Source organism: Gossypium raimondii, chromosome 2 (assembly GCF_025698545.1).
Source record: "Gossypium raimondii isolate GPD5lz chromosome 2, ASM2569854v1, whole genome shotgun sequence".
NCBI classification, from domain to species: domain Eukaryota; kingdom Viridiplantae; phylum Streptophyta; class Magnoliopsida; order Malvales; family Malvaceae; genus Gossypium; species Gossypium raimondii.
Genome location: NC_068566.1, coordinates 9,327,708 through 9,346,373, shown reverse-complemented (window position 1 = coordinate 9,346,373; position 18,666 = coordinate 9,327,708). Strand labels below are relative to the sequence as shown.

The following is an 18,666-nucleotide window of genomic DNA, read 5'->3' as shown; positions in this document are numbered from 1 at the left end:
TGAGGCCCTTCACAGTGATATCACAATATACAAGCATGAGTATCGTAATATCCAACTCCCAAGAGATCCCCCAAGTCAAGACTGGTGAGGATATCGGAAAACCAGACCATGGGTATCGTGATATCCTTAACGAGGCAGACAAAAAATGACCACAAGGACAACCCTTGTCCAACTCCTACACCAATAAAAGAAACACACTTAGAGGCATTTTGGGCATAAAAGATAGGTCAGGACTTCATAGACTTAGACATTTTTCATTAGTTTTAGCTAGTTTTTCATTTTCTCATCATCTTCTAGGGTTTAGTTCTCTCCATAGCTTAGGGTTTTATTTTTCTTGCTTATTTTTCTAGTGTTTCTTAGTTCATAGTTGGTAGTTAAGTTAGTTATTACTGTAGTTAGGTTTTAATTGCTTAGTAAACCTTCAAACTTTCTTGTAGTTACATTTTGATCTTACTTTAATATTATTCAGTTTTCTTTACTTTCTTCTATTAAAAATCATTTCTCTTATGTTATTGCTTATTATTCTTACCTCTATTGTTGTGCAATTCAACTTTGGTAAGAAAGCTTGGATTTTTATTAATTTTCTTAGGGTTTAAGTTAATGGTGTTTTTGTTTAATTTCTTGTTGTTAATAGGTTTAATACAAGCATGAGCGGCTAAATATATAGAGGTTGGTTAATGGAAATGATGGGTAATTGATTTATGGGTTTGAGAACTAAATTACAAAATTGGACTAAATTGAATAGACTTAAAAGCTTAGGATTGACGCCCCTAAGGGAAAATCAAAATAAGTGAGATCGAGAGGATATCTTTTTGGGCATCAATTTGATAAGTCCCAGGTTAGTTGGTGAGGTCGAGAGATAAACCAAACTAATTTGTCGAAATGGTAAAGTTGAGGTCAAGAGGTAAAATAGAGTCAATTTAGGAGTAATAGCAATTTGGATCCCTAATTCAAAAGCAACCAACCACATGGAAATCAACCAATCACTCCCTATTATCGTATTCGTATTTCATAGTTGTGTAGTTTGTTTTCTTTACAATTTAATCCTTTGCTAGTTTTAGGAAATTAATTGGTATAATCAAACTCTTGAATGGTCTATCATACTATAGTATTTAGTGAGTAGTTAATTAGACTCCTTGATTCGCATGTCCTTGTTTTAGGGTTTGATCCTTGGAATGCCAATTCATAATATTTTTTCAAAGAAAAAAACTTTGGTGATAAAAATGTAAAGTTATTGAAAAGAGAGATATGAAAACAAAATTAAAGGTTAATATACCATAAAATTATTATAAAAAGTTATTTTATATTTTGCTTATTTTTATCCTATTTATAATGATGATATAAAGTTATTTATTTTCTTATAATTGTACTAAATCATACAAAACACTATATAAAGTTAATGTAAATTTTGATTAATTTTTACTTGCATTTATAATCGAATTGCCACCGTAAAATTACGTAATTAAGTTTAAAGTGTTGGTATTTATTGTAATGCTGGGGATTATTTAATGATTTTAATTTAAAATTGTTGATGTGTCATCTAATAATGTTGACACTTTTAGAAAGAGAAGTAATAAAAATTCAAACTTACTTTATTTGGTTAAAAACCTAGTTAAGGAATATATGTTCTAGTTATCCATGCAATGTACAAGTCGATGATGTTTATTTAATAAAATATTTTATATTGAATTATTTTATTAATTTTAAATATTTTCCAATGTGTGAAGTTAGTAAAAGAATTATTGTAGAAAACAATTAATCCAATTAGTGTGTTTATAATAAAATAAAAACTAGTAATATTTTGTGTGTGTTTGATTGGAATTGAATTTAAGAATTTCCCAATAAAATATAAATTAAAATATTCACTAGAATTATAATAAGTGTTAACAAAATTAATGACTAAATTGAATAATTCCTATTATTGCTATCAAATAAATATTTTGATATCGAATCGTTAAATTTTTATGAGTTAGTGGATGAGCACCATCATTTCCATCCATTTTCATTAAACATGTTAATTAATGATTATTACCAAATGTTAGTTAATCAAGTAAGTTTAATCAATCATTAATCTTAAGTATATATAAGTGATGAGGTAGAGAATAAAGCATTTAATCTTTTCTTCTCCTTAAGCCACCATTAGTAACCAAAGAAAAGAAGAAAAATCATTATGTTCATTTTTCAATTCGGTCCTAAAATCCATTAGGTAAACATGCTTGTTATTTTTTGAAATTTTTATGTTTTCATGATTATGTGTTTTTCATGTGATTGGGTGAAAACTAATATCATTTCTATACTTGAATTATCGTACGTAGCTAAAGATGACGTTGGTTCATCCTAATTATGTGTTTTTCATGTGATCGGGTGAAAACTAATATCGTTTCTATAATTGAATTATTGTACGTAGCTAAAGATGACGTCGGGTCATATTGAGATAAAGGAAAGGCGAGAGCCATAGACAAGTAGTTATTAAGGTTTATGCTTTCATTATTTTAATTCAATATATATATTCCTTATTACAACTAGCTTGATTAAGGTAAGGATCCTACTTATCTCATGATTTGGTATGTATATGTGATAAGTGTTAAAAGTAACATATTTTAGCCTCATTCTTAATGCATTTTTGGGTGATTTCGTGGTTTTAATTGTGAATTATATTCTCCTAACCCTTTAAATTCATGTTTTGAAGCTTGATAGAGCACTCGGGAGCAATAGGAGCGAAAAACGAGTGAAAATTAGAACATTGGAGTTGTTTGGAAGCTGCACACAAGCAACAAAGTTTCACACGATCAGACCACATGACCATGTGAGCCTATTAAACCAAGCTTTATTTGATAAAAGTTTTTGACATAATAAATTGAAGTGTTTTTTAATATAAGTTAAAATTGACAAAATGATTTTTAAATTTGAAGTCTAATAAATAAAACTTTGAATATGTACATTAAACTCTTAGAAATTTTTGAAACAATTTTAAATCAAGTGAAAATGATTTTAACCAATTCAAAATTATTTCAATAAAGTTAAAATTATTTTAATACATCAAAATTATTTTCAAACAAATTAGAATTGCTTAAGGCCAAAAAGTATTGATACCATTTGGCCAAGTATCGATATTTTTGGAATTATTGATACCCTTTGAAAAATCAAGACCAAACATGCATTCTGGTTTTAGAAACCCTAAAAATTATTGATACCATTTTTTTGGTATCGATACTTTTTGAGAATAATTGATACCTTTCTTAAAAATGATACCAAAATAACATTATGTTTCTTATAAAACCTACAAAGTATCGATCCGATATCGATACCTTTTTCAAAAAGTATCGATAAAACATTATTTGGTATCGATTAATAAATCCCAATGGTCATTAACTTAACATTTATTACAAAAATTATCGATGCCCTTTTATTTGGTATTGATACTCGTAATTGTAGGTGAAATAAATGCTCTGGTTTTACATCCCCAACGGCCATATTCACTACACCAACAACCTCAACAGTTGAAAATCTATTGGGGGTATAAATACCATCTTCCAGAAAGATACAACAACAACAAAAGCACTTTCAAGAAAAAAATCATCAATCTAACAACCTTAGAGCTTAATACTTTCACATTCTTCTTACATACACTTGTGAACTTTATCTCTATTCTCTTTTTCAAGTGTATTTTATTGTATTTGAGCTTCATTTTGCAAACAACTTAATCTTGTAAGGATTGTTTCTTTATTTGCTTATTTGTATCTCTTTGAAAGGGTTTGTAACTTAAGATTTGGGGTAGAAATCTTAAGGAGTTGTAAGGTTAAATCTTGTCATCGAAGGTTGAACAAATTAGTGAATTTGGGAAAATCCTTAGTGGTGGAAAGATAAGATAGTGGAGTAGGCAATTGGGGTCGAACCACTCTAAATTCTTTATGTTCATTGTTTCATTTTTGTCTTTGCTTTTACCAAAATTTTTAAAGGCCAATTCACCCCCTCTTGGCATTTTTGGTTTGTTCCATTGAGCTAACTAAGCCACACAAACATGTGTCCAAGGTGTGTGGATTTCAATAACCATGTGTACTAACAGGTGAAAGTTGCGATTTTTAGGTTTTTCTAGCACTTTAAGAATGTATAAATAAGGAAATACAAGGCAGAGACAGTAATCGTCATAGAATAGCATGAAAATTACTCGAATAACACCATTGAAGTCGATTTCAAAGCAATTCTCCATCAAGATTCAAGAGTCCAAGTTGATTTCCAAGGGAGCTCTGATGAGTTTCTTTTATTTTAGTGGTTATATTGTATTTTTGGTGTTTCTTCTTGCAAGTATGGACTAATTTTCTAAATACCTAGGGGAGATAAACCTTAGGATGAATTATATTATTTTATTTCTAGTTTTATGCAATAAAACCTTAGTTCTTGTTTTTAGCTATGAATGCTTAATTGTTCTTGGGTTGATAATTCTAGAGTATTAATCCATGTTTGATATGCATAAGTTTGAGGTTGAATAGACGCTTCTTGTGATTAGATATTGTATAATTGAATGGAGTTTCATGCAATCCTAGTAATAGGACGACATAAATCTATAAGATTAAAGTCAAATCTAATAAAGGGATCCGTAGAACGAATTAATGCGATAATGGAGGTTTTAATTAGTAAGAAATTTCAATTAATCAACCTAGAGTCAGTTGTTCTTATGCTTGAAAGAGATATTAGCATAAATTAGGGATTTCTATAGATCAAAGAAACTAAGAAAAGAAATTGCATAAATTAGATTGAGAATTATTGAAAAAGTTTAGATCGATTCTTGCCTAGGTATTGTTTTGTCACTTGGTTGATATTTGATTGTTTTGCATTTTATTTCTTTAATGCATTAGTTAGTTAATTTAGTTAGTTAACTTTAGTTTTAATTAATGCTTTAAATCATTAGATTAAAAATAGAAAGATGAAAATTACTAGTAATTGTAGTCTTTGAGAGAACGATATGTGTGCTCACTATAGCTATACTATTAATAGATAGGTGCATTTGCCTTAGTCAATTTGTTAGTTAGTTTAATGGGCATCAATATAATAATATGAAATTATATGTATCAAATTGAGCTTGATATGATCGGTTATGTATGAAAGTATGAATTGTGAATCATGTATATCTGCTTGAAAATATTTGTACCCTATTAATGGTCTTGGACAGAGTTGGATATAGTTGGCATGCCATGGGATTAGTGTACGAGATTATAATCTGATTTATATTTATGAGGCGTAGAGCACATATTATACTTCAAACATTTCGATAAGGTTCTGGGCACATTTATATACTTCGATTTATATTGATGAGATGCGGAGCGCATATTATACTTCAAATGTACAGATGAGGCACAAGGTGCCAAATATATTGGTGTGATGGTTGGATGATTTGCGTATCTGTTTTCAACTCGTGTTCGATTAATAGAGATTATGGAAACATTTATTCTGTTTAATGTCATTGGTTATTGAATTGCATAATGGTATCTTGATGACTTAATGTTTAAACAATAAATGATGGCATGTGTAATGACACATTATTTGGTTAATACTATCCTCGTATATCTACATAAGTACCCATTCAGATAGGCTATACTCATCTTCTTTACCAAATCATACTTAATACACGTTTCACACACATCAACACAATTACACATCACAGTATACATTTTAGGCACACATACATAGTTGTTTCACAAAATATTATACACCTATTCATACAATTCATTACATACTGAACTCACAAGGATACTATACCAAGATTTCATAGTTATTTTCAACAATCATTCAAGTACTGATACATCATTTCTGGAACATCACTCACAAGGACTTGTCTATAATGATTTGTAGGAGTTGATACTAGAGACTAACCTGAAATTTACCTACTGTAGCTACTAACTCCAGATTTAGACATCCAGTTCGAACCAACAACAACAACTGCTTAAAGGACATTAATTTACAATTAAAACCCAGTTACAGACAAATTGCTAATATTTCATCTACAAAAAAATCCTTATGCAAGGCTTCTTAATCATAACCTAATGTCTATATACTTTATAGCATCCTTACTCTTAACATGTAGAGTTACTAGACTTACCAGGAGATGGAACATCCTTTGTTTATTTCCAAGAATCCTTAGCTTCCAGTTAACTTAAAAAGAATAACCAACAAATAACATTTAATATTTAATAACTAAAGAGTCATTTTGAAGGAAGAAGAAACTTGTTATGAACCTTACACACATATATATAAATATCCACTTTCGTTTAGTGGAATTTGACAAGTGTTAAGAATTTTTAGAATATGTCCTTCCTAATGACCTACAAAATTTGGAAGAAGCATAAATGAGAGTCTTGTTCAAAAAACTATTTGACCCATCAGTTTAATTTGTTTATAACCAAATCTAGTTACGAAAACTTGTTCTTCACAGTGCTTGAACAAACTAGACGAACTATACCTTTGGTGGTAACCTACACAAAGCTTACTTTTTCTTTTATCGAATTTTTTCTTTTATTGAAAAACACGTCAAAAACTAAATCTTGATATACTTCCATGGGTAGATACTTAATTTGCCAAGACATTAGTTCGCCAAAAGCTTATAATTTGGCGAACTGCCTACCAGAGTGCGCCAAAATAGACAACTTCGCGTCTACTCGCCTCTAGTTCGAATCATTCAGATTTGAGGTGTGATAGAAAATGAAAATGAAATGAATTTTATAACATGCTATGGTATATTTGTAATTAAGATATGATGATACAATGATTATATAATCATTGTATGAAATGTTAAATGGAATATGGTAAGAAGTTAGGCACGTGAGACATGAAATGTAAACTTGATATTATTTGATAGTTGATCACATATTGATTGTATTTGTTTCTTGTTTCTATTTGAATTATTGATTCAAATCATGTTAGCACCATTGAGCCCTATTGCTCAACGTACGGTTTATTTATTTCCATGCGTAGGTATTGTAGATCTCGAAGCTTCAAAGTGATCGATAGCATCCAGATTCAACTCTTAACTCAGCAAGTTTGTATAGTTTTATTATGTTAGTTGCAAGTGGCATGTACCTAACCTTTAAGTTTGTTTTTAGATTTAAGTTGTCACTTTGGTATTTAGGGTTGGAAATGTTAGCTTTGATGGTTATCATATAAGTTAATAGTAGGTATGTGATGTTATAATTGAATTTGGAATGTTGTTTATATGCCAAAGTAAATGATAAACATGTTTGAATTTAATATGAATGTAAATATGTATATGATCACGAGTAGAAGCTGTTTAAGTGTACCAAGAATGTAATTTGGCATTTGAATTAATGCTTAAATTTGAGATGTGTTAAGTTTTTGGTCATTTAGATCAGTAGGGTTAGTACTTGGTAGGTTTGTGATGAATGATGCAATATTTGGGGGAACCTGTCTTCATAGTCATGCATTCCCCTGTTGGTGTCACGACATTGAGCTATTTCTTTTCAATGTTGCAACATTCCCCTACTAAAGCCGCAACATCAAGTTTTTGTCTTCGATGTTGTGACTCGCCTTAATTGAAGTGGCGGCCTCATGCTTTTGCCCTTAAAGTTGCTACATGCCTCTCTCAATGTCGCGGCATTACCTCCATATTTAGAAATTTTTATGTTTTAGTCCCTCGTTTATTATGGGTGTTTCATAAGAGCTTTCATAAGTTCACTTATAACCCAGATCTAAATAAATAATGTGTTTTACTAAGTTTTGAAACTAAATTACTTGTGTGACTTGTCTATTAAATATTGAAATAAAATAGTAGTTGTTTTGGCAACAAATATGACATTTTACATCTTAGATTCGATAATCAAGTCTGGAGCGGGTGTTACAAAGAGATTAGCTCAGTAAGAAAATAGAGTATCATGAAAATAATTAGTGACTCAAAATTGTTGCTTCTTCGTCATCTCTACTATTATTTTTGCGATCTAAGCTTTGGCAATGACATTGATATCATGAGATCATCGACACCCATCAAGGATCCTGAAACTTTAACTTCAAACAATGTTGGAATATGGTACAATTACTTTTAAATAATTTTAATAATTATAATAATTATATTTTTAATAAAATCAATATTTTAATAAATTTTATACTTTTTCTATATTTTTACATCTTTATTAATTTTATCTTTCTTTAAATTATAAAATGTAGTAAAGTACATTTAAAAGGAATTTTTATAATTTTTTATAATTTTAATAAAATTTGTATATATTTTAAATAATTTTCTTATATTTTTATATTCTTTTCTAACTTTTAATTAAATTTAATATTTTCTTTATATATTTTTAAATTTTAATAATTTTATATTTTTCTAGAATTTTTATTACTTTTATTTCTTTCTGGTTATTATTATTATTTTTGAAAAAATTCAAGGGTTAAAATTAATTTTAAGTAATATAATCAAACAAAATTTAGATATTAAATTTAGTAATTAAATTTTCAATACTTAATTTATCCTAAATGTTTGTGTACCTTGTTATTATATTATATTTAGGCATGGTGATAAATTTAACTCGAACATTTACATTTTCTTTAATTTGATCTTTATTCTTTTTGAGCTAAATTGAATTATTAATCTTTTAAAAAGTTAAATTAATTTTTATTAATTTTTAATGATATTGATGTAATAAACAGATCCACTTCATGCTAACATGATGCTATATATGCCACATTAATAAATAATCTAAATATTATAAAATATTTAAATAAAAATATAAATTATAAAAATATAAAAATTCATAAAAATTAAAAAATTAGCATGAAATACATGTAAATTATCATATTTAAAAATTTAATATTTTAGTTAATATTTCTGTTAAAAATAATTTAACTATTTTTCAAAATTAATGATTAAATTTGAAAAAAATTAAAATCAAATTTAATTAAAAATAAATATCAAATTAACAAAAATATATAAAGCTAAATTTAATATTATATGTTATATATAATGGTATTGTCTCTTTCTGAAAGTACTCGTTTAAATATAAATATAAATATAGGTTACAGATTTATTACACCCTAATTTTTGGTTCATTTATTTGAACAGTCATTTCTCTTTCTTCTATCATCATCTTCCTCCTACCATCATCCCTCTTCTCTCTCTCTCTCTCATCGCTGCAAATCAGTGTTCTTTCCTTCTCTTCTCTTCTCATCTCAGTTCTCACCCACCGCCGTGTCCGCTGGTTTTTTCCGGATCTAACCTGTATCCCGTGTCGGAATCCGTGTCGGATCGTGTCGACACGGGTACTTCACCCCAAATTGCCGAGTCCGGGTAACGAAGATGAGAGGAGTCTTTATGGTAAAGTTTTAATATTAAGCACTATGTATGATGCTAGGTTGGAGAATCTGTGATTGCAACTGCAAGTTGACTTAGAGGATGGGATTTGCGTAAGGTTATATTTATTAATATATGTCATTGTTATTAGGACATGATATGAAGGGGAAGTCTTACTAAACGAAAGTTATGTTCCACAAAGTAAATATAGGCTGCATATAATTTGATTGCTGAAGTTTGATAAAAACATATCAGAAAGTTAAACAGAAAACATGTAAAAGGACTGAAGGAAAAGATGAGGCAGAAATAATTTCTCAATGCAGTCCTACAGAATGGCTTCTGCATGGTCTCATTGATGGGCCTGTCAAATAGCTTAAGATCATACGCTTCTTAGCCTGTACATTTCTTGTCCAAAGCCTGTCCGCCTCTTCAAGGGTCATACTCTTACATTTCTTGTCCAAAGAGGTATCAAATAAAAAATGATGCTTTGAGTAACAGTTAGATCGATGTTGGGTTGCATTAATGTATGTAATGATGTTCTCTGATTTCAAAACCTTCAAAAATCCATGTATTTAAAACCTATATATCAAGAGATATAAATGGACTATGGAAATTATTATTTATTATGTCTTATTTGTGACGGTCTTTTCTCTTTGTATTTTGATTATTGCTTGTTCTATTTGTATGCATCTCAAGTTGCCTGTTGTTTATCCAGAACCCATCCTTATCTTAAACGAACCCGCTATTTTAGATGGTTCTTAGAATCATTAGGGATTGGATTGGTGCTTTATTTTATTCCTTGTTTTACCTTTCTAGACAATCTCTAGCTATCGAGCTCATTTTCTTGCAAATACACCTCTTTCTTTTGCCAAAGTAGAACTTTTGCTATTAGATTTGTTGGATAAGATTAATTATTTTTTATTTGGATGAAAAGTACATGTCTGTTTAAAGGCATAGATATCTAGCTTTCTGCTTATTTCTATTTTTTTTTTACTTAATTCTGCCTTTTTTCATAGGTACCACCAAAAACTGTGAAAAGATTAGTTAGGCGTTCCCTGAGTCAAAAGGTTCATACAAAAGCAGAATCTGGAACCTGCAACGTGTTCTCTGCTCCTTGTTCATCGTGTATGCATCTTAGTATATCTCAAATGGGATCGAAGAGGAATGAGTTTTCTGATGAAACTGATAGTGTTGCTGTGGCAACTCAATATTCTATCAATGAGGATAAAACAAATGACAGCTTACAGCATACCCACAGTGAAGCAAGCAATTTACTAAGTGTCAATTCGAGTCATGATTCTTACTCTGAAAATATAGAAAGTAAAGCAACTACAAGGCCATCTGATGCATCAGAAGATGTTGGGATTCAGAGAACCTTCTCAAACAAGTATGATGGTTCCAAAGGTATTGAAGGCCATGATGATAGTTCTTTACGTGCTAGTAGAGCCAGTGGCGCAAACACAGCTTTCAGCTATTGTAACAAGGATTTAGACAGTAACAATTCATCTCGAAGTTCAGTGTCGGTTTGTAGTTTAGGATCTGGAAAAGTGCTTTCTTCCCAGAAGGTAGACTTGTCTGAACTTCCTTCTGTAAAGGAGGTAGATGACAGCAAAGTTTCACTGAGGATCCAAAGTCTATATTCACATTCTCAAAGTGACAAGAGTACTGTTGGAGGCAGTTCTGAGATTTCTACCAAAATCCATTTGAAGTCAGAAGCAGATACTGACCGGAAACCACTGGATAAAGCTGGTAAAAGCTTGAATGAAGGTGAGCATGATGAGTCAAATGAGTTGGTCGAGTTGCCTGGCAAGCTGGAGTCTCCTTTGCAAGCAGCTTCTGGAGATGAGAGTTGTGAATCTGTTGCTACTGAACTCGATGTGAGTAAAAATATTATTATTATTTTTCTGATTCTTGTAATGCAGAAAGTATGCATGCATGACTGGTTATCATAGATTTTTTGGGACTTAGATTGTGGATGTTGTCCGTTTAGCTTAATGTAATGAACCTAAGAGGAAAGATATTAAAGATGCCATATTTTAAATGGTTTTCCCTTTGCACTTGGAGGTGCTGTCACTAAGAAAGTGCAGGTCGTTCTCATGGTTTAAGAATATTAAGCTGAATTCCATCAACATTATATCATTAAAGAGAAGCATTCCTTTTGCTTTTACCTTGTAGGGCTGCTAGATCTGTTTGCTATTTTTAAGGAACTATTAATAATTGTTTCTATATCAATAGTTTTATTGATTTATCTTTTCTTTGTTTGCTCAATTTGTCCGGAATAGGTTAAGGTGTGTGATATTTGTGGGGATGCTGGACGAGAAGATTTGCTCGCTATATGTAGCAAGTGTGCTGATGGTGCAGAGCATACGTAAGAATAAACATCCCTTTATCCTTGTGTTCCTTAGCAGGTTTTTATTACATTTCTATTTAATTCTTATCTGCATGCTATATTGATTGGTAGATTTTACATTATTAATGCTATTGACCAGTTACTGTATGCGAGAAATGCTTCAAAAAGTTCCTGAAGGTGATTGGCTTTGTGAAGAATGTAAGCTGGCTGAGGAAATTGAAAGCCAAAAGCAAGGTTAGTTATGAAGCATATGTAATAACGAATGTTATTCTGGCCAGAGCATGTACTAACCTCCTTACACAATTGAATTTTCAAGGTCTGGATTCTGAGGGGAAAAAGGCAAAAAAACTTAGCTCAACTACACAGAACTTAGGTAAGAGACATGCAGAAAATTTAGAGGATGCTTCAGCTTCGAAAAGACAAGCTGTTGAACAAAAAATGGGATCACCGAAATCATTGAGCCCCAGTAAAGCATCTGCATTGTCTAGAGAGGGTTCTTTCAAGAACATGGACAAGGGGAAAGTGAGGCCATCTCCACAACTTTCTCTTGGCAGTCATTCTGGTAACGACATGCTGGAAACCACGTGCTCTCCTGCTTCTGGTCCAAGGCTGCAATCACCAAAAGGTAAGATGATTGATTTTGTTGGCTAAATTGTTTACCTTATATATATTTTGACTTCAGTATTGGTATACTGTTCTATTTGATACAGGTACCTTACTAAAATCCAATTCGTTTAATGCCTTAAATTCCAAATCGAAAGTGAAGCTTGTAGATGAAGTTGCTCTTCAAAAAGAGAAAACTTTTAGAAAACATGCATCCCTTAATAGCAAGGAGGAAGCTTCTAGGGTGATGGGGAAATCTATGTTATTTAAATCCACAAACTCAGGACGATTAAGTACTGGGGAATCGAAGTTTAAAATGCTATCATCTAAATATCCTCATGTTCAAGATCTGAAAGGATTAAAGCAAGTTAAGGAGCAGATATCATTAGAAAGGAAGAATTTATCAAAACTAGACCGCTCTAGTTCTACTGTCTCCACACCTAAAGTTGATCAGAAGCTGACTACTCGCACAGATACAATTTCTCATTCGTCTGCAAGCAACAGCCGGGAAACTAAGGCTGTTCGATCTGATGGAAAACCAAGTACTTTATCAAGATCAACCAGCAATCTTGCTCGTAATGGCGTAGAAAATGCAGTTATTTCTGGTATGTTTTGACATTCTGATGGAGAGACTACTGAGTTTATGTTTTATTTTAGTGTTCACCTAAACTAGAATGTCATGTTGTATGTTCCATTTCTTACCTCATCTTTTTCATTGTTTTCTTTTGACTGATCCCAACCAATTAAGAGCATTCCTTTTACTTTGTAGCTTCTGGAGTTTCAACCACCAATGGGGGCATTTCTTCTGAACAGAAGTTAAACCAAGTTAGCCTGAAGGAAGAACCCTCGTCAAGTACTTCATGGACAGTTGAGGGGCAACCTAGTAATAATAATGTAATTATATCAGATGGGTTGTCTTGGTCATTAGGTTTGACAAATCAGAGTGAGAGAATGGGTCATACAGCTGAATATTGCTCAGTCTCTCAGGCTTCTGGAGCTGATGAATCAGCTCCCAGGAATTTTAAAGAGGAGATAAACAAAGGCAATAAGTTAAAAGCTGCAATTGAAGCAGCTATACGTTTGAGGCCTCGAATATGTGAAAGAACTTCTCAAGATCCATCATCAGTTTCTGTGAAGGCAAAGACTATGATTTCCGTTGAAGGTACACATGAAAGCGAAACCAATCTTCAAAATCAGACTTCCACCAGTAATATGAAGTTGCTTAATGCACATTGCACTGATGCTCTCTCCGTAGTTTCTTCTGTTGGCAATGCCCCTCCTTTAGTTGCAGAGTCTGCTGTCTCTGAGATGTCTGCGATCCCAGAACATGAATGCATCTGGCAGTAGGATTCTTCTTCTATTTAACTATTTTCCTTTCTTTTCTTGCATGTTCGTGTGATAAAGATGCTCCATTGTGCTGTATTTTCATTTATTGCTGTGTACTGTGCCTTGAGATGTTTCTTACATGAGGATGATTCTGTTACTATTATGCAGGGGGGCTTTTCAGGTGCATAAAATGGGAAAACCTCCTGACTTTTGTGGTGGAATTCAGGCCCATCTCTCAACCCTTGCATCACCTAAAGTGATTGAAGTTGTCAACACTTTTCCCCTTGAAGTTCCCGTGAATGAAGTACCTCGCCTGAGCACTTGGCCTACACAGTTTCATAACAGTGGCCCTAAAGAAGATAATATTGCTCTATACTTCTTTGCCAAGGACCTGGAAAGGTAGATTCAAATACACTTTGTTTTTTCCCCTGTTCACACCTTCTGCACCTCTTTATTGATTTGATCATTGATGCAATTTCTAATTGGTTTGTTCTTTTTGATAAAAATAATTTCTTCGGCTTATGTTGCAGTTATGAGAAGTATTACAAGGTCCTTTTGGATACCATGGTCAAGAACGATCTTGCCCTCAAAGGAAATTTTGAAGGTGTTGAATTCCTAATATTCCCATCCAACAAACTTCCTGAAAGTTGCCAGCGTAAGGCTTGTTACAAAACTGAGATATTTAAGCACCGTTTATTACCCTGTAATTTTCCTTTTGGGTTGGCTAAATTTTTTGACCAAATCATAGTCAGAGTTCTGAGTTATGTCATCTCTTGGTAATTCAAACATAGGATCCTTATGATGGGGAAAAGGAAGAAGAAATGGCTTTTGGTTATAATCTCTGCATAAGGCAACATTGAAATCCTCTTTTGCTACTAAGCGTTTTTTTTTTCTTTGCCTCGTCAACTTTGGTTCTGCATGCTTCATTAGAACATGTTTATGGTTGTATAAGTTTAATCAAAGGTTCGAATTTCTATTTAGATTATAGGTGTTTTGATGGATTGCAAGTGGTTAACTTTTCTTTAGCACACTTTCCCTTGTTTCATTGGACGTTTTGGCATTTTTTTTGGAAAATTATTTGGTATACTGCTAATGGAGTTTTTATACTGCACAAGCAGGGTTATGGGAGTGACATGTGGCTGTAGGGTGTAGTAAATAAATATATATATTTGAAGAATTGTCATCTTTTAACTTCGCTTGTGGAGTTAAAAAACTCCATTGCCAGTGTACCAATACAAACCCTTTTGCTTTTTGGTTTTTATTAAATAACATTGACAGAAATGGTATCATTTACAAAATACCCTTTTGCTTGGAGTTAATAAAGTCTGTGTCGTGGTCTTCATTGCATGACTTCCTATTTCTGCATTAGTATAACACAGAGTGAATTGCTTCTTAATCATAAAATAGTTGGATGCTGTATAAAACCTTCCATTCCACCTATATGATATGACATTGTACAGAAATTCTTTGATATCAAATCAGTTTAACTTACTTAAACTCAGAACCATTTTAGAACTGTGATCTTTTATATATCAAATCATGGACCATTTCGTAATCTTAAATTTGCTGAGGTTTCTGTTGCATGGCTTCCTGACTCTGACATTGTATTTGACAGGATCTCACTTTCACCTTTTGAAAAAACAAGCTCATCTTATACCCTTTGAGAACTGTGAATTTTTTAGATCTATTTTGATTTCTTTCTCTTATTTTCAAAAGTCTTTTTTGTTAGTATTCTATTGCTTGCTGTTTTTACGTTTAATATGTTCTATTTTCTTACTGAGAGGGCAAAAACTGGATGATAAAATTTGTGCTTTGTTTTTTGCAGGGTGGAATACCTTATCATTCCTCTGGGGTGTTTTCAAGGGAAGAAGAGCAAATTGTTCAGATTCCTCAAAGAGTGTATGCATTCCTGATGCAAGTATGGTACATCTGGAGAGAGAGAAATCTACTGATGTCCCTCAGCCAGTGGAGAATGAATCCGCAGCATGTGACAGTTCATGCAATGTAGTAGTAACCGGTGCTGTTGAGAAGACTTGTATCTCAACAGAAAGAGTTTCTGATAGCAAGGTTTTTTCTTTTGGGAAGACATATGTGGGGATAAAAGCAAAGTTGGAGGAGCAAGATGGAAACATTGATAACAAATACTTGTCGAGGATTGCAACAAACAGCATAAAGGTTCATCCAGACATGAAATCCACTAGTCATCTGGTAATGTGTTCTTCTGTCAATGTATATTACTTGAACAACGTCAAGTTCTTGTTGCTGTAGTTGATTTCTTCTTGCCATTATTTGCTAGTCAACCCTACAATCAGCTAGAGTGTTAGTGACATAATGAAGTCTAATGAATTAACTTGCTCCAATACAAGAAATTAAGAATCCAGTTCTCTTCCTAGCTTTTCAATGAATGTGTGGTGCATTTTATGATGAAAATTGCTTATGGATTTACACATCTTTCTGGAGAAATGTTGTTGGTTCTCTTTTCTAATGTTAATGCTGTTAAAATTTATCATAAGGTTCTTTTGTGTAAAATCTAGCCTTCTAAATATTTCATAGGACTGAGCTGAAATTTCACGGGGTGCTGTTGCTTGTTATAACTCATCCTTAGAAATCAACATGAAGTCAAAATTCCTTGCATTCATCTATTATTGTTGCATATCTGATTTCTATGTTTATGTCTTCAATGTGAATCTTTCTTATATGATGGGCTGCAGGTTGCCTCAATTTTTATTGGTTAAATACAGAATGCTTGCCTTGCCTGTAAATAAGGCAGGCTTTTTCTAATGGATGGTGGTAGTCAGAGGACATAGGCGGTAGTTTTATCCTGTTGTTAGTGCATGGGTACAATATCTGGCTGTATATTTGTTCATTTTTCTTGAATCAATGTTTTGCCGTTTATTTGGACTTTGCATGTTTTGTCCCTTTGCTGTCATCCTGCTCCTCAGAATGGGAAGAAGAGAGGAAATAATATGATATTCCTTTTTTTGGTGGTTTCTATCATGGGTAGTCTATGTCAACCTTCATTAAATTGGTTAAATGCTTCACAGTAATTGTTGAGCCACTTTGTACTAATCAGTGTTTCAACTTCAAATATTAATTATTTTCTTTTTTTTTTCATGGTATATTGTTATCAATTATCTGCTTATTTTAAGACTTTTATCTGATATATTTTAAGCTAGTATTCTTATTATCTAATGTAATATCTAATGTATTCTCTGTTCTGTTGGACAGCTAAAAACTGAGCCATAAATATGGGAGAAAATGATTTGGGTTGTAGTCCTGATTCTGTGTGATGTTACTGAGCAGATAATTTATGATTCCGACCTTCGTCATAGGATCAATGGTGTCTGAAGTCCATCTTTCCCACCTGAGAAGGACTAGTAATCATTAAAACTTTACTGTTTTTGGTTATTTGTTTCTTCTATTGTGAGGTGGGGAGGTGGGTTGATTGAAAGACGTGTTAAAATTTGACGATTTTGCCTGTTGATTTGTTTATATTATATCGAACTTGTTGCTGTGGGTTTTAGGCAAACGGGAAAAGGACAAACTCTTTTCCATAAATGTTGACTTTGACATTATTTTGCAGGATGATGGCAAAGTTCCAGATTGTAGATTAGACACAGAACTCAAGCCTTGCCATCAAGCTACAGAAACCAATATTCGGTCGTTTGAAGTTAAGAAAGAGGAAATGCAAATGCCTGTAGAAGAAGATTATCCATCTTTAAAAGATCACCCTACTGGAAAGCAAGAGGCGGTTATTGTGGGGAAGATTGATGGAGAGTCTGTTAAAATTAGACAGTCTAGGGATGATGGATATGCTGATGTAAATACCTATTCAAAGAGAGATGTTAGCAGTTGGCAGTTGAATCATCGGAAACTCCCATACTTGGATCTTACAGAAGCAGTTCCAGAAATGTCTACCGAGTCAAGTCAAAGAATGCCATGGAGTGAAGTGAGGAGAGTTTCCACAGATAGAGGAAGTGATAACAAAAAGCTGAAGGCGGGTTTCACTGGAATATACGAATATAACGGTGCTAGAGATGAAGGCACATTTAGTGATAGTACTGCATTAGATAGACATGGTCTGGGTTCTGGCTCTTGTGTTAAAGAGAGATGTAACATTGCTTGCAAAGAAAAAGGTGTCCCCAAGGACTGGGGAAGTGGCGAAAGGTTCTTTCCCATAGGTTCAGATCGTGCTAGGGAAATTCGAATGGAATGGAGGGAAGAGCTTCTGGTAAAAGATGAGGACAGAGCTGGGGATGCCTCTCCAAATCTTGAGCTTGCTTTGGGGGCTGAGATGAGACCACCAAATAAGGGGATCCTGCCTTTCTTTGTTGGAACAGCAGACAAAAGTGAGAACCTGGATAAGGTAACAGGAAAGGAAGAGGCGGATGATGTGTCTGCCTCGCTTTCCCTTTCTCTGTCGTTCCCGTTCCCAGAGACAGAAGGGAATGCGAAGTCTGTATCTAAAACTGAGCAGTTCTTGCCGGAAAGCCATGGTGTGAATACTTCCCTGCTACTGTTTGGGGGATTCCCTAACAAATAGTATGATGGTGATCCTAGGTTTGCTTATAAGCGTTACTGTTGGCGGCCTTACATGAATGTTGTAATACTGTATACCAGGTCACTAGCTCATTTAACTTCTTCCATTGGGGCTTTCTAGGAGAAACTCACATTCCATCTGTTCATAACCCATATAATTACAGAACTTAGCAATAAACCCCCTCCCCAACTCTCTCTAACACTTAAAAGGTACAATTATTATTAAATTATTATTAAACATAAAGTTTTGCATAGTTTTGAAACTAAGGTAAGGTAATTCATAATTAAAATTTGTCATTTATTTAGATTAAAAGATTTTGTTGTTTGGACAATACAGAGTAATTGAATGAACATGTAATAATTAAGGTAGTAATTATGTTTTTTAATTATAATAAAACTTTTATAAAATAATACTCTTGGGACCCAAAAAGTTATTATTTTATTGAGGTTATTAGTTTATTGATAAATGAATATTTTATTAATTTATCGATAAATTAATATTTATTAATTTAGAGAATATTTCATAATTTGTACGTGAGTTTTATTATTATTA

At 32.6% G+C, this 18,666-nt stretch overlaps 1 protein-coding gene across 3 annotated transcripts; it reads left to right on the top strand.

The window, feature by feature from the left end:
* Positions 1-9,037: 9,037 nt before the first annotated feature.
* Positions 9,038-18,367, top strand: LOC105787977 (uncharacterized). Of its 3 annotated transcripts, none has more exons than XM_012614625.2 (11): positions 9,038-9,319; positions 10,312-11,172; positions 11,578-11,663; positions 11,785-11,879; positions 11,962-12,270; positions 12,356-12,853; positions 13,018-13,591; positions 13,743-13,973; positions 14,105-14,229; positions 15,400-15,782; positions 17,158-18,367. In XM_012614625.2, exons 1-11 carry the CDS (start codon positions 9,302-9,304, stop codon positions 18,115-18,117), a joined length of 4,140 nt encoding a protein of 1,379 aa, XP_012470079.1. In that variant the 5' UTR covers positions 9,038-9,301; the 3' UTR covers positions 18,118-18,367. The 3 variants fall into 3 exon arrangements, with proteins under 3 accessions (XP_012470079.1, XP_052481661.1, XP_012470081.1); XM_052625701.1 differs by lacking the exon at positions 17,158-18,367 and adding an exon at positions 16,803-16,951; XM_012614627.2 differs by lacking the exon at positions 9,038-9,319 and adding an exon at positions 9,375-9,760.
* Positions 18,368-18,666: the final 299 nt, after the last annotated feature.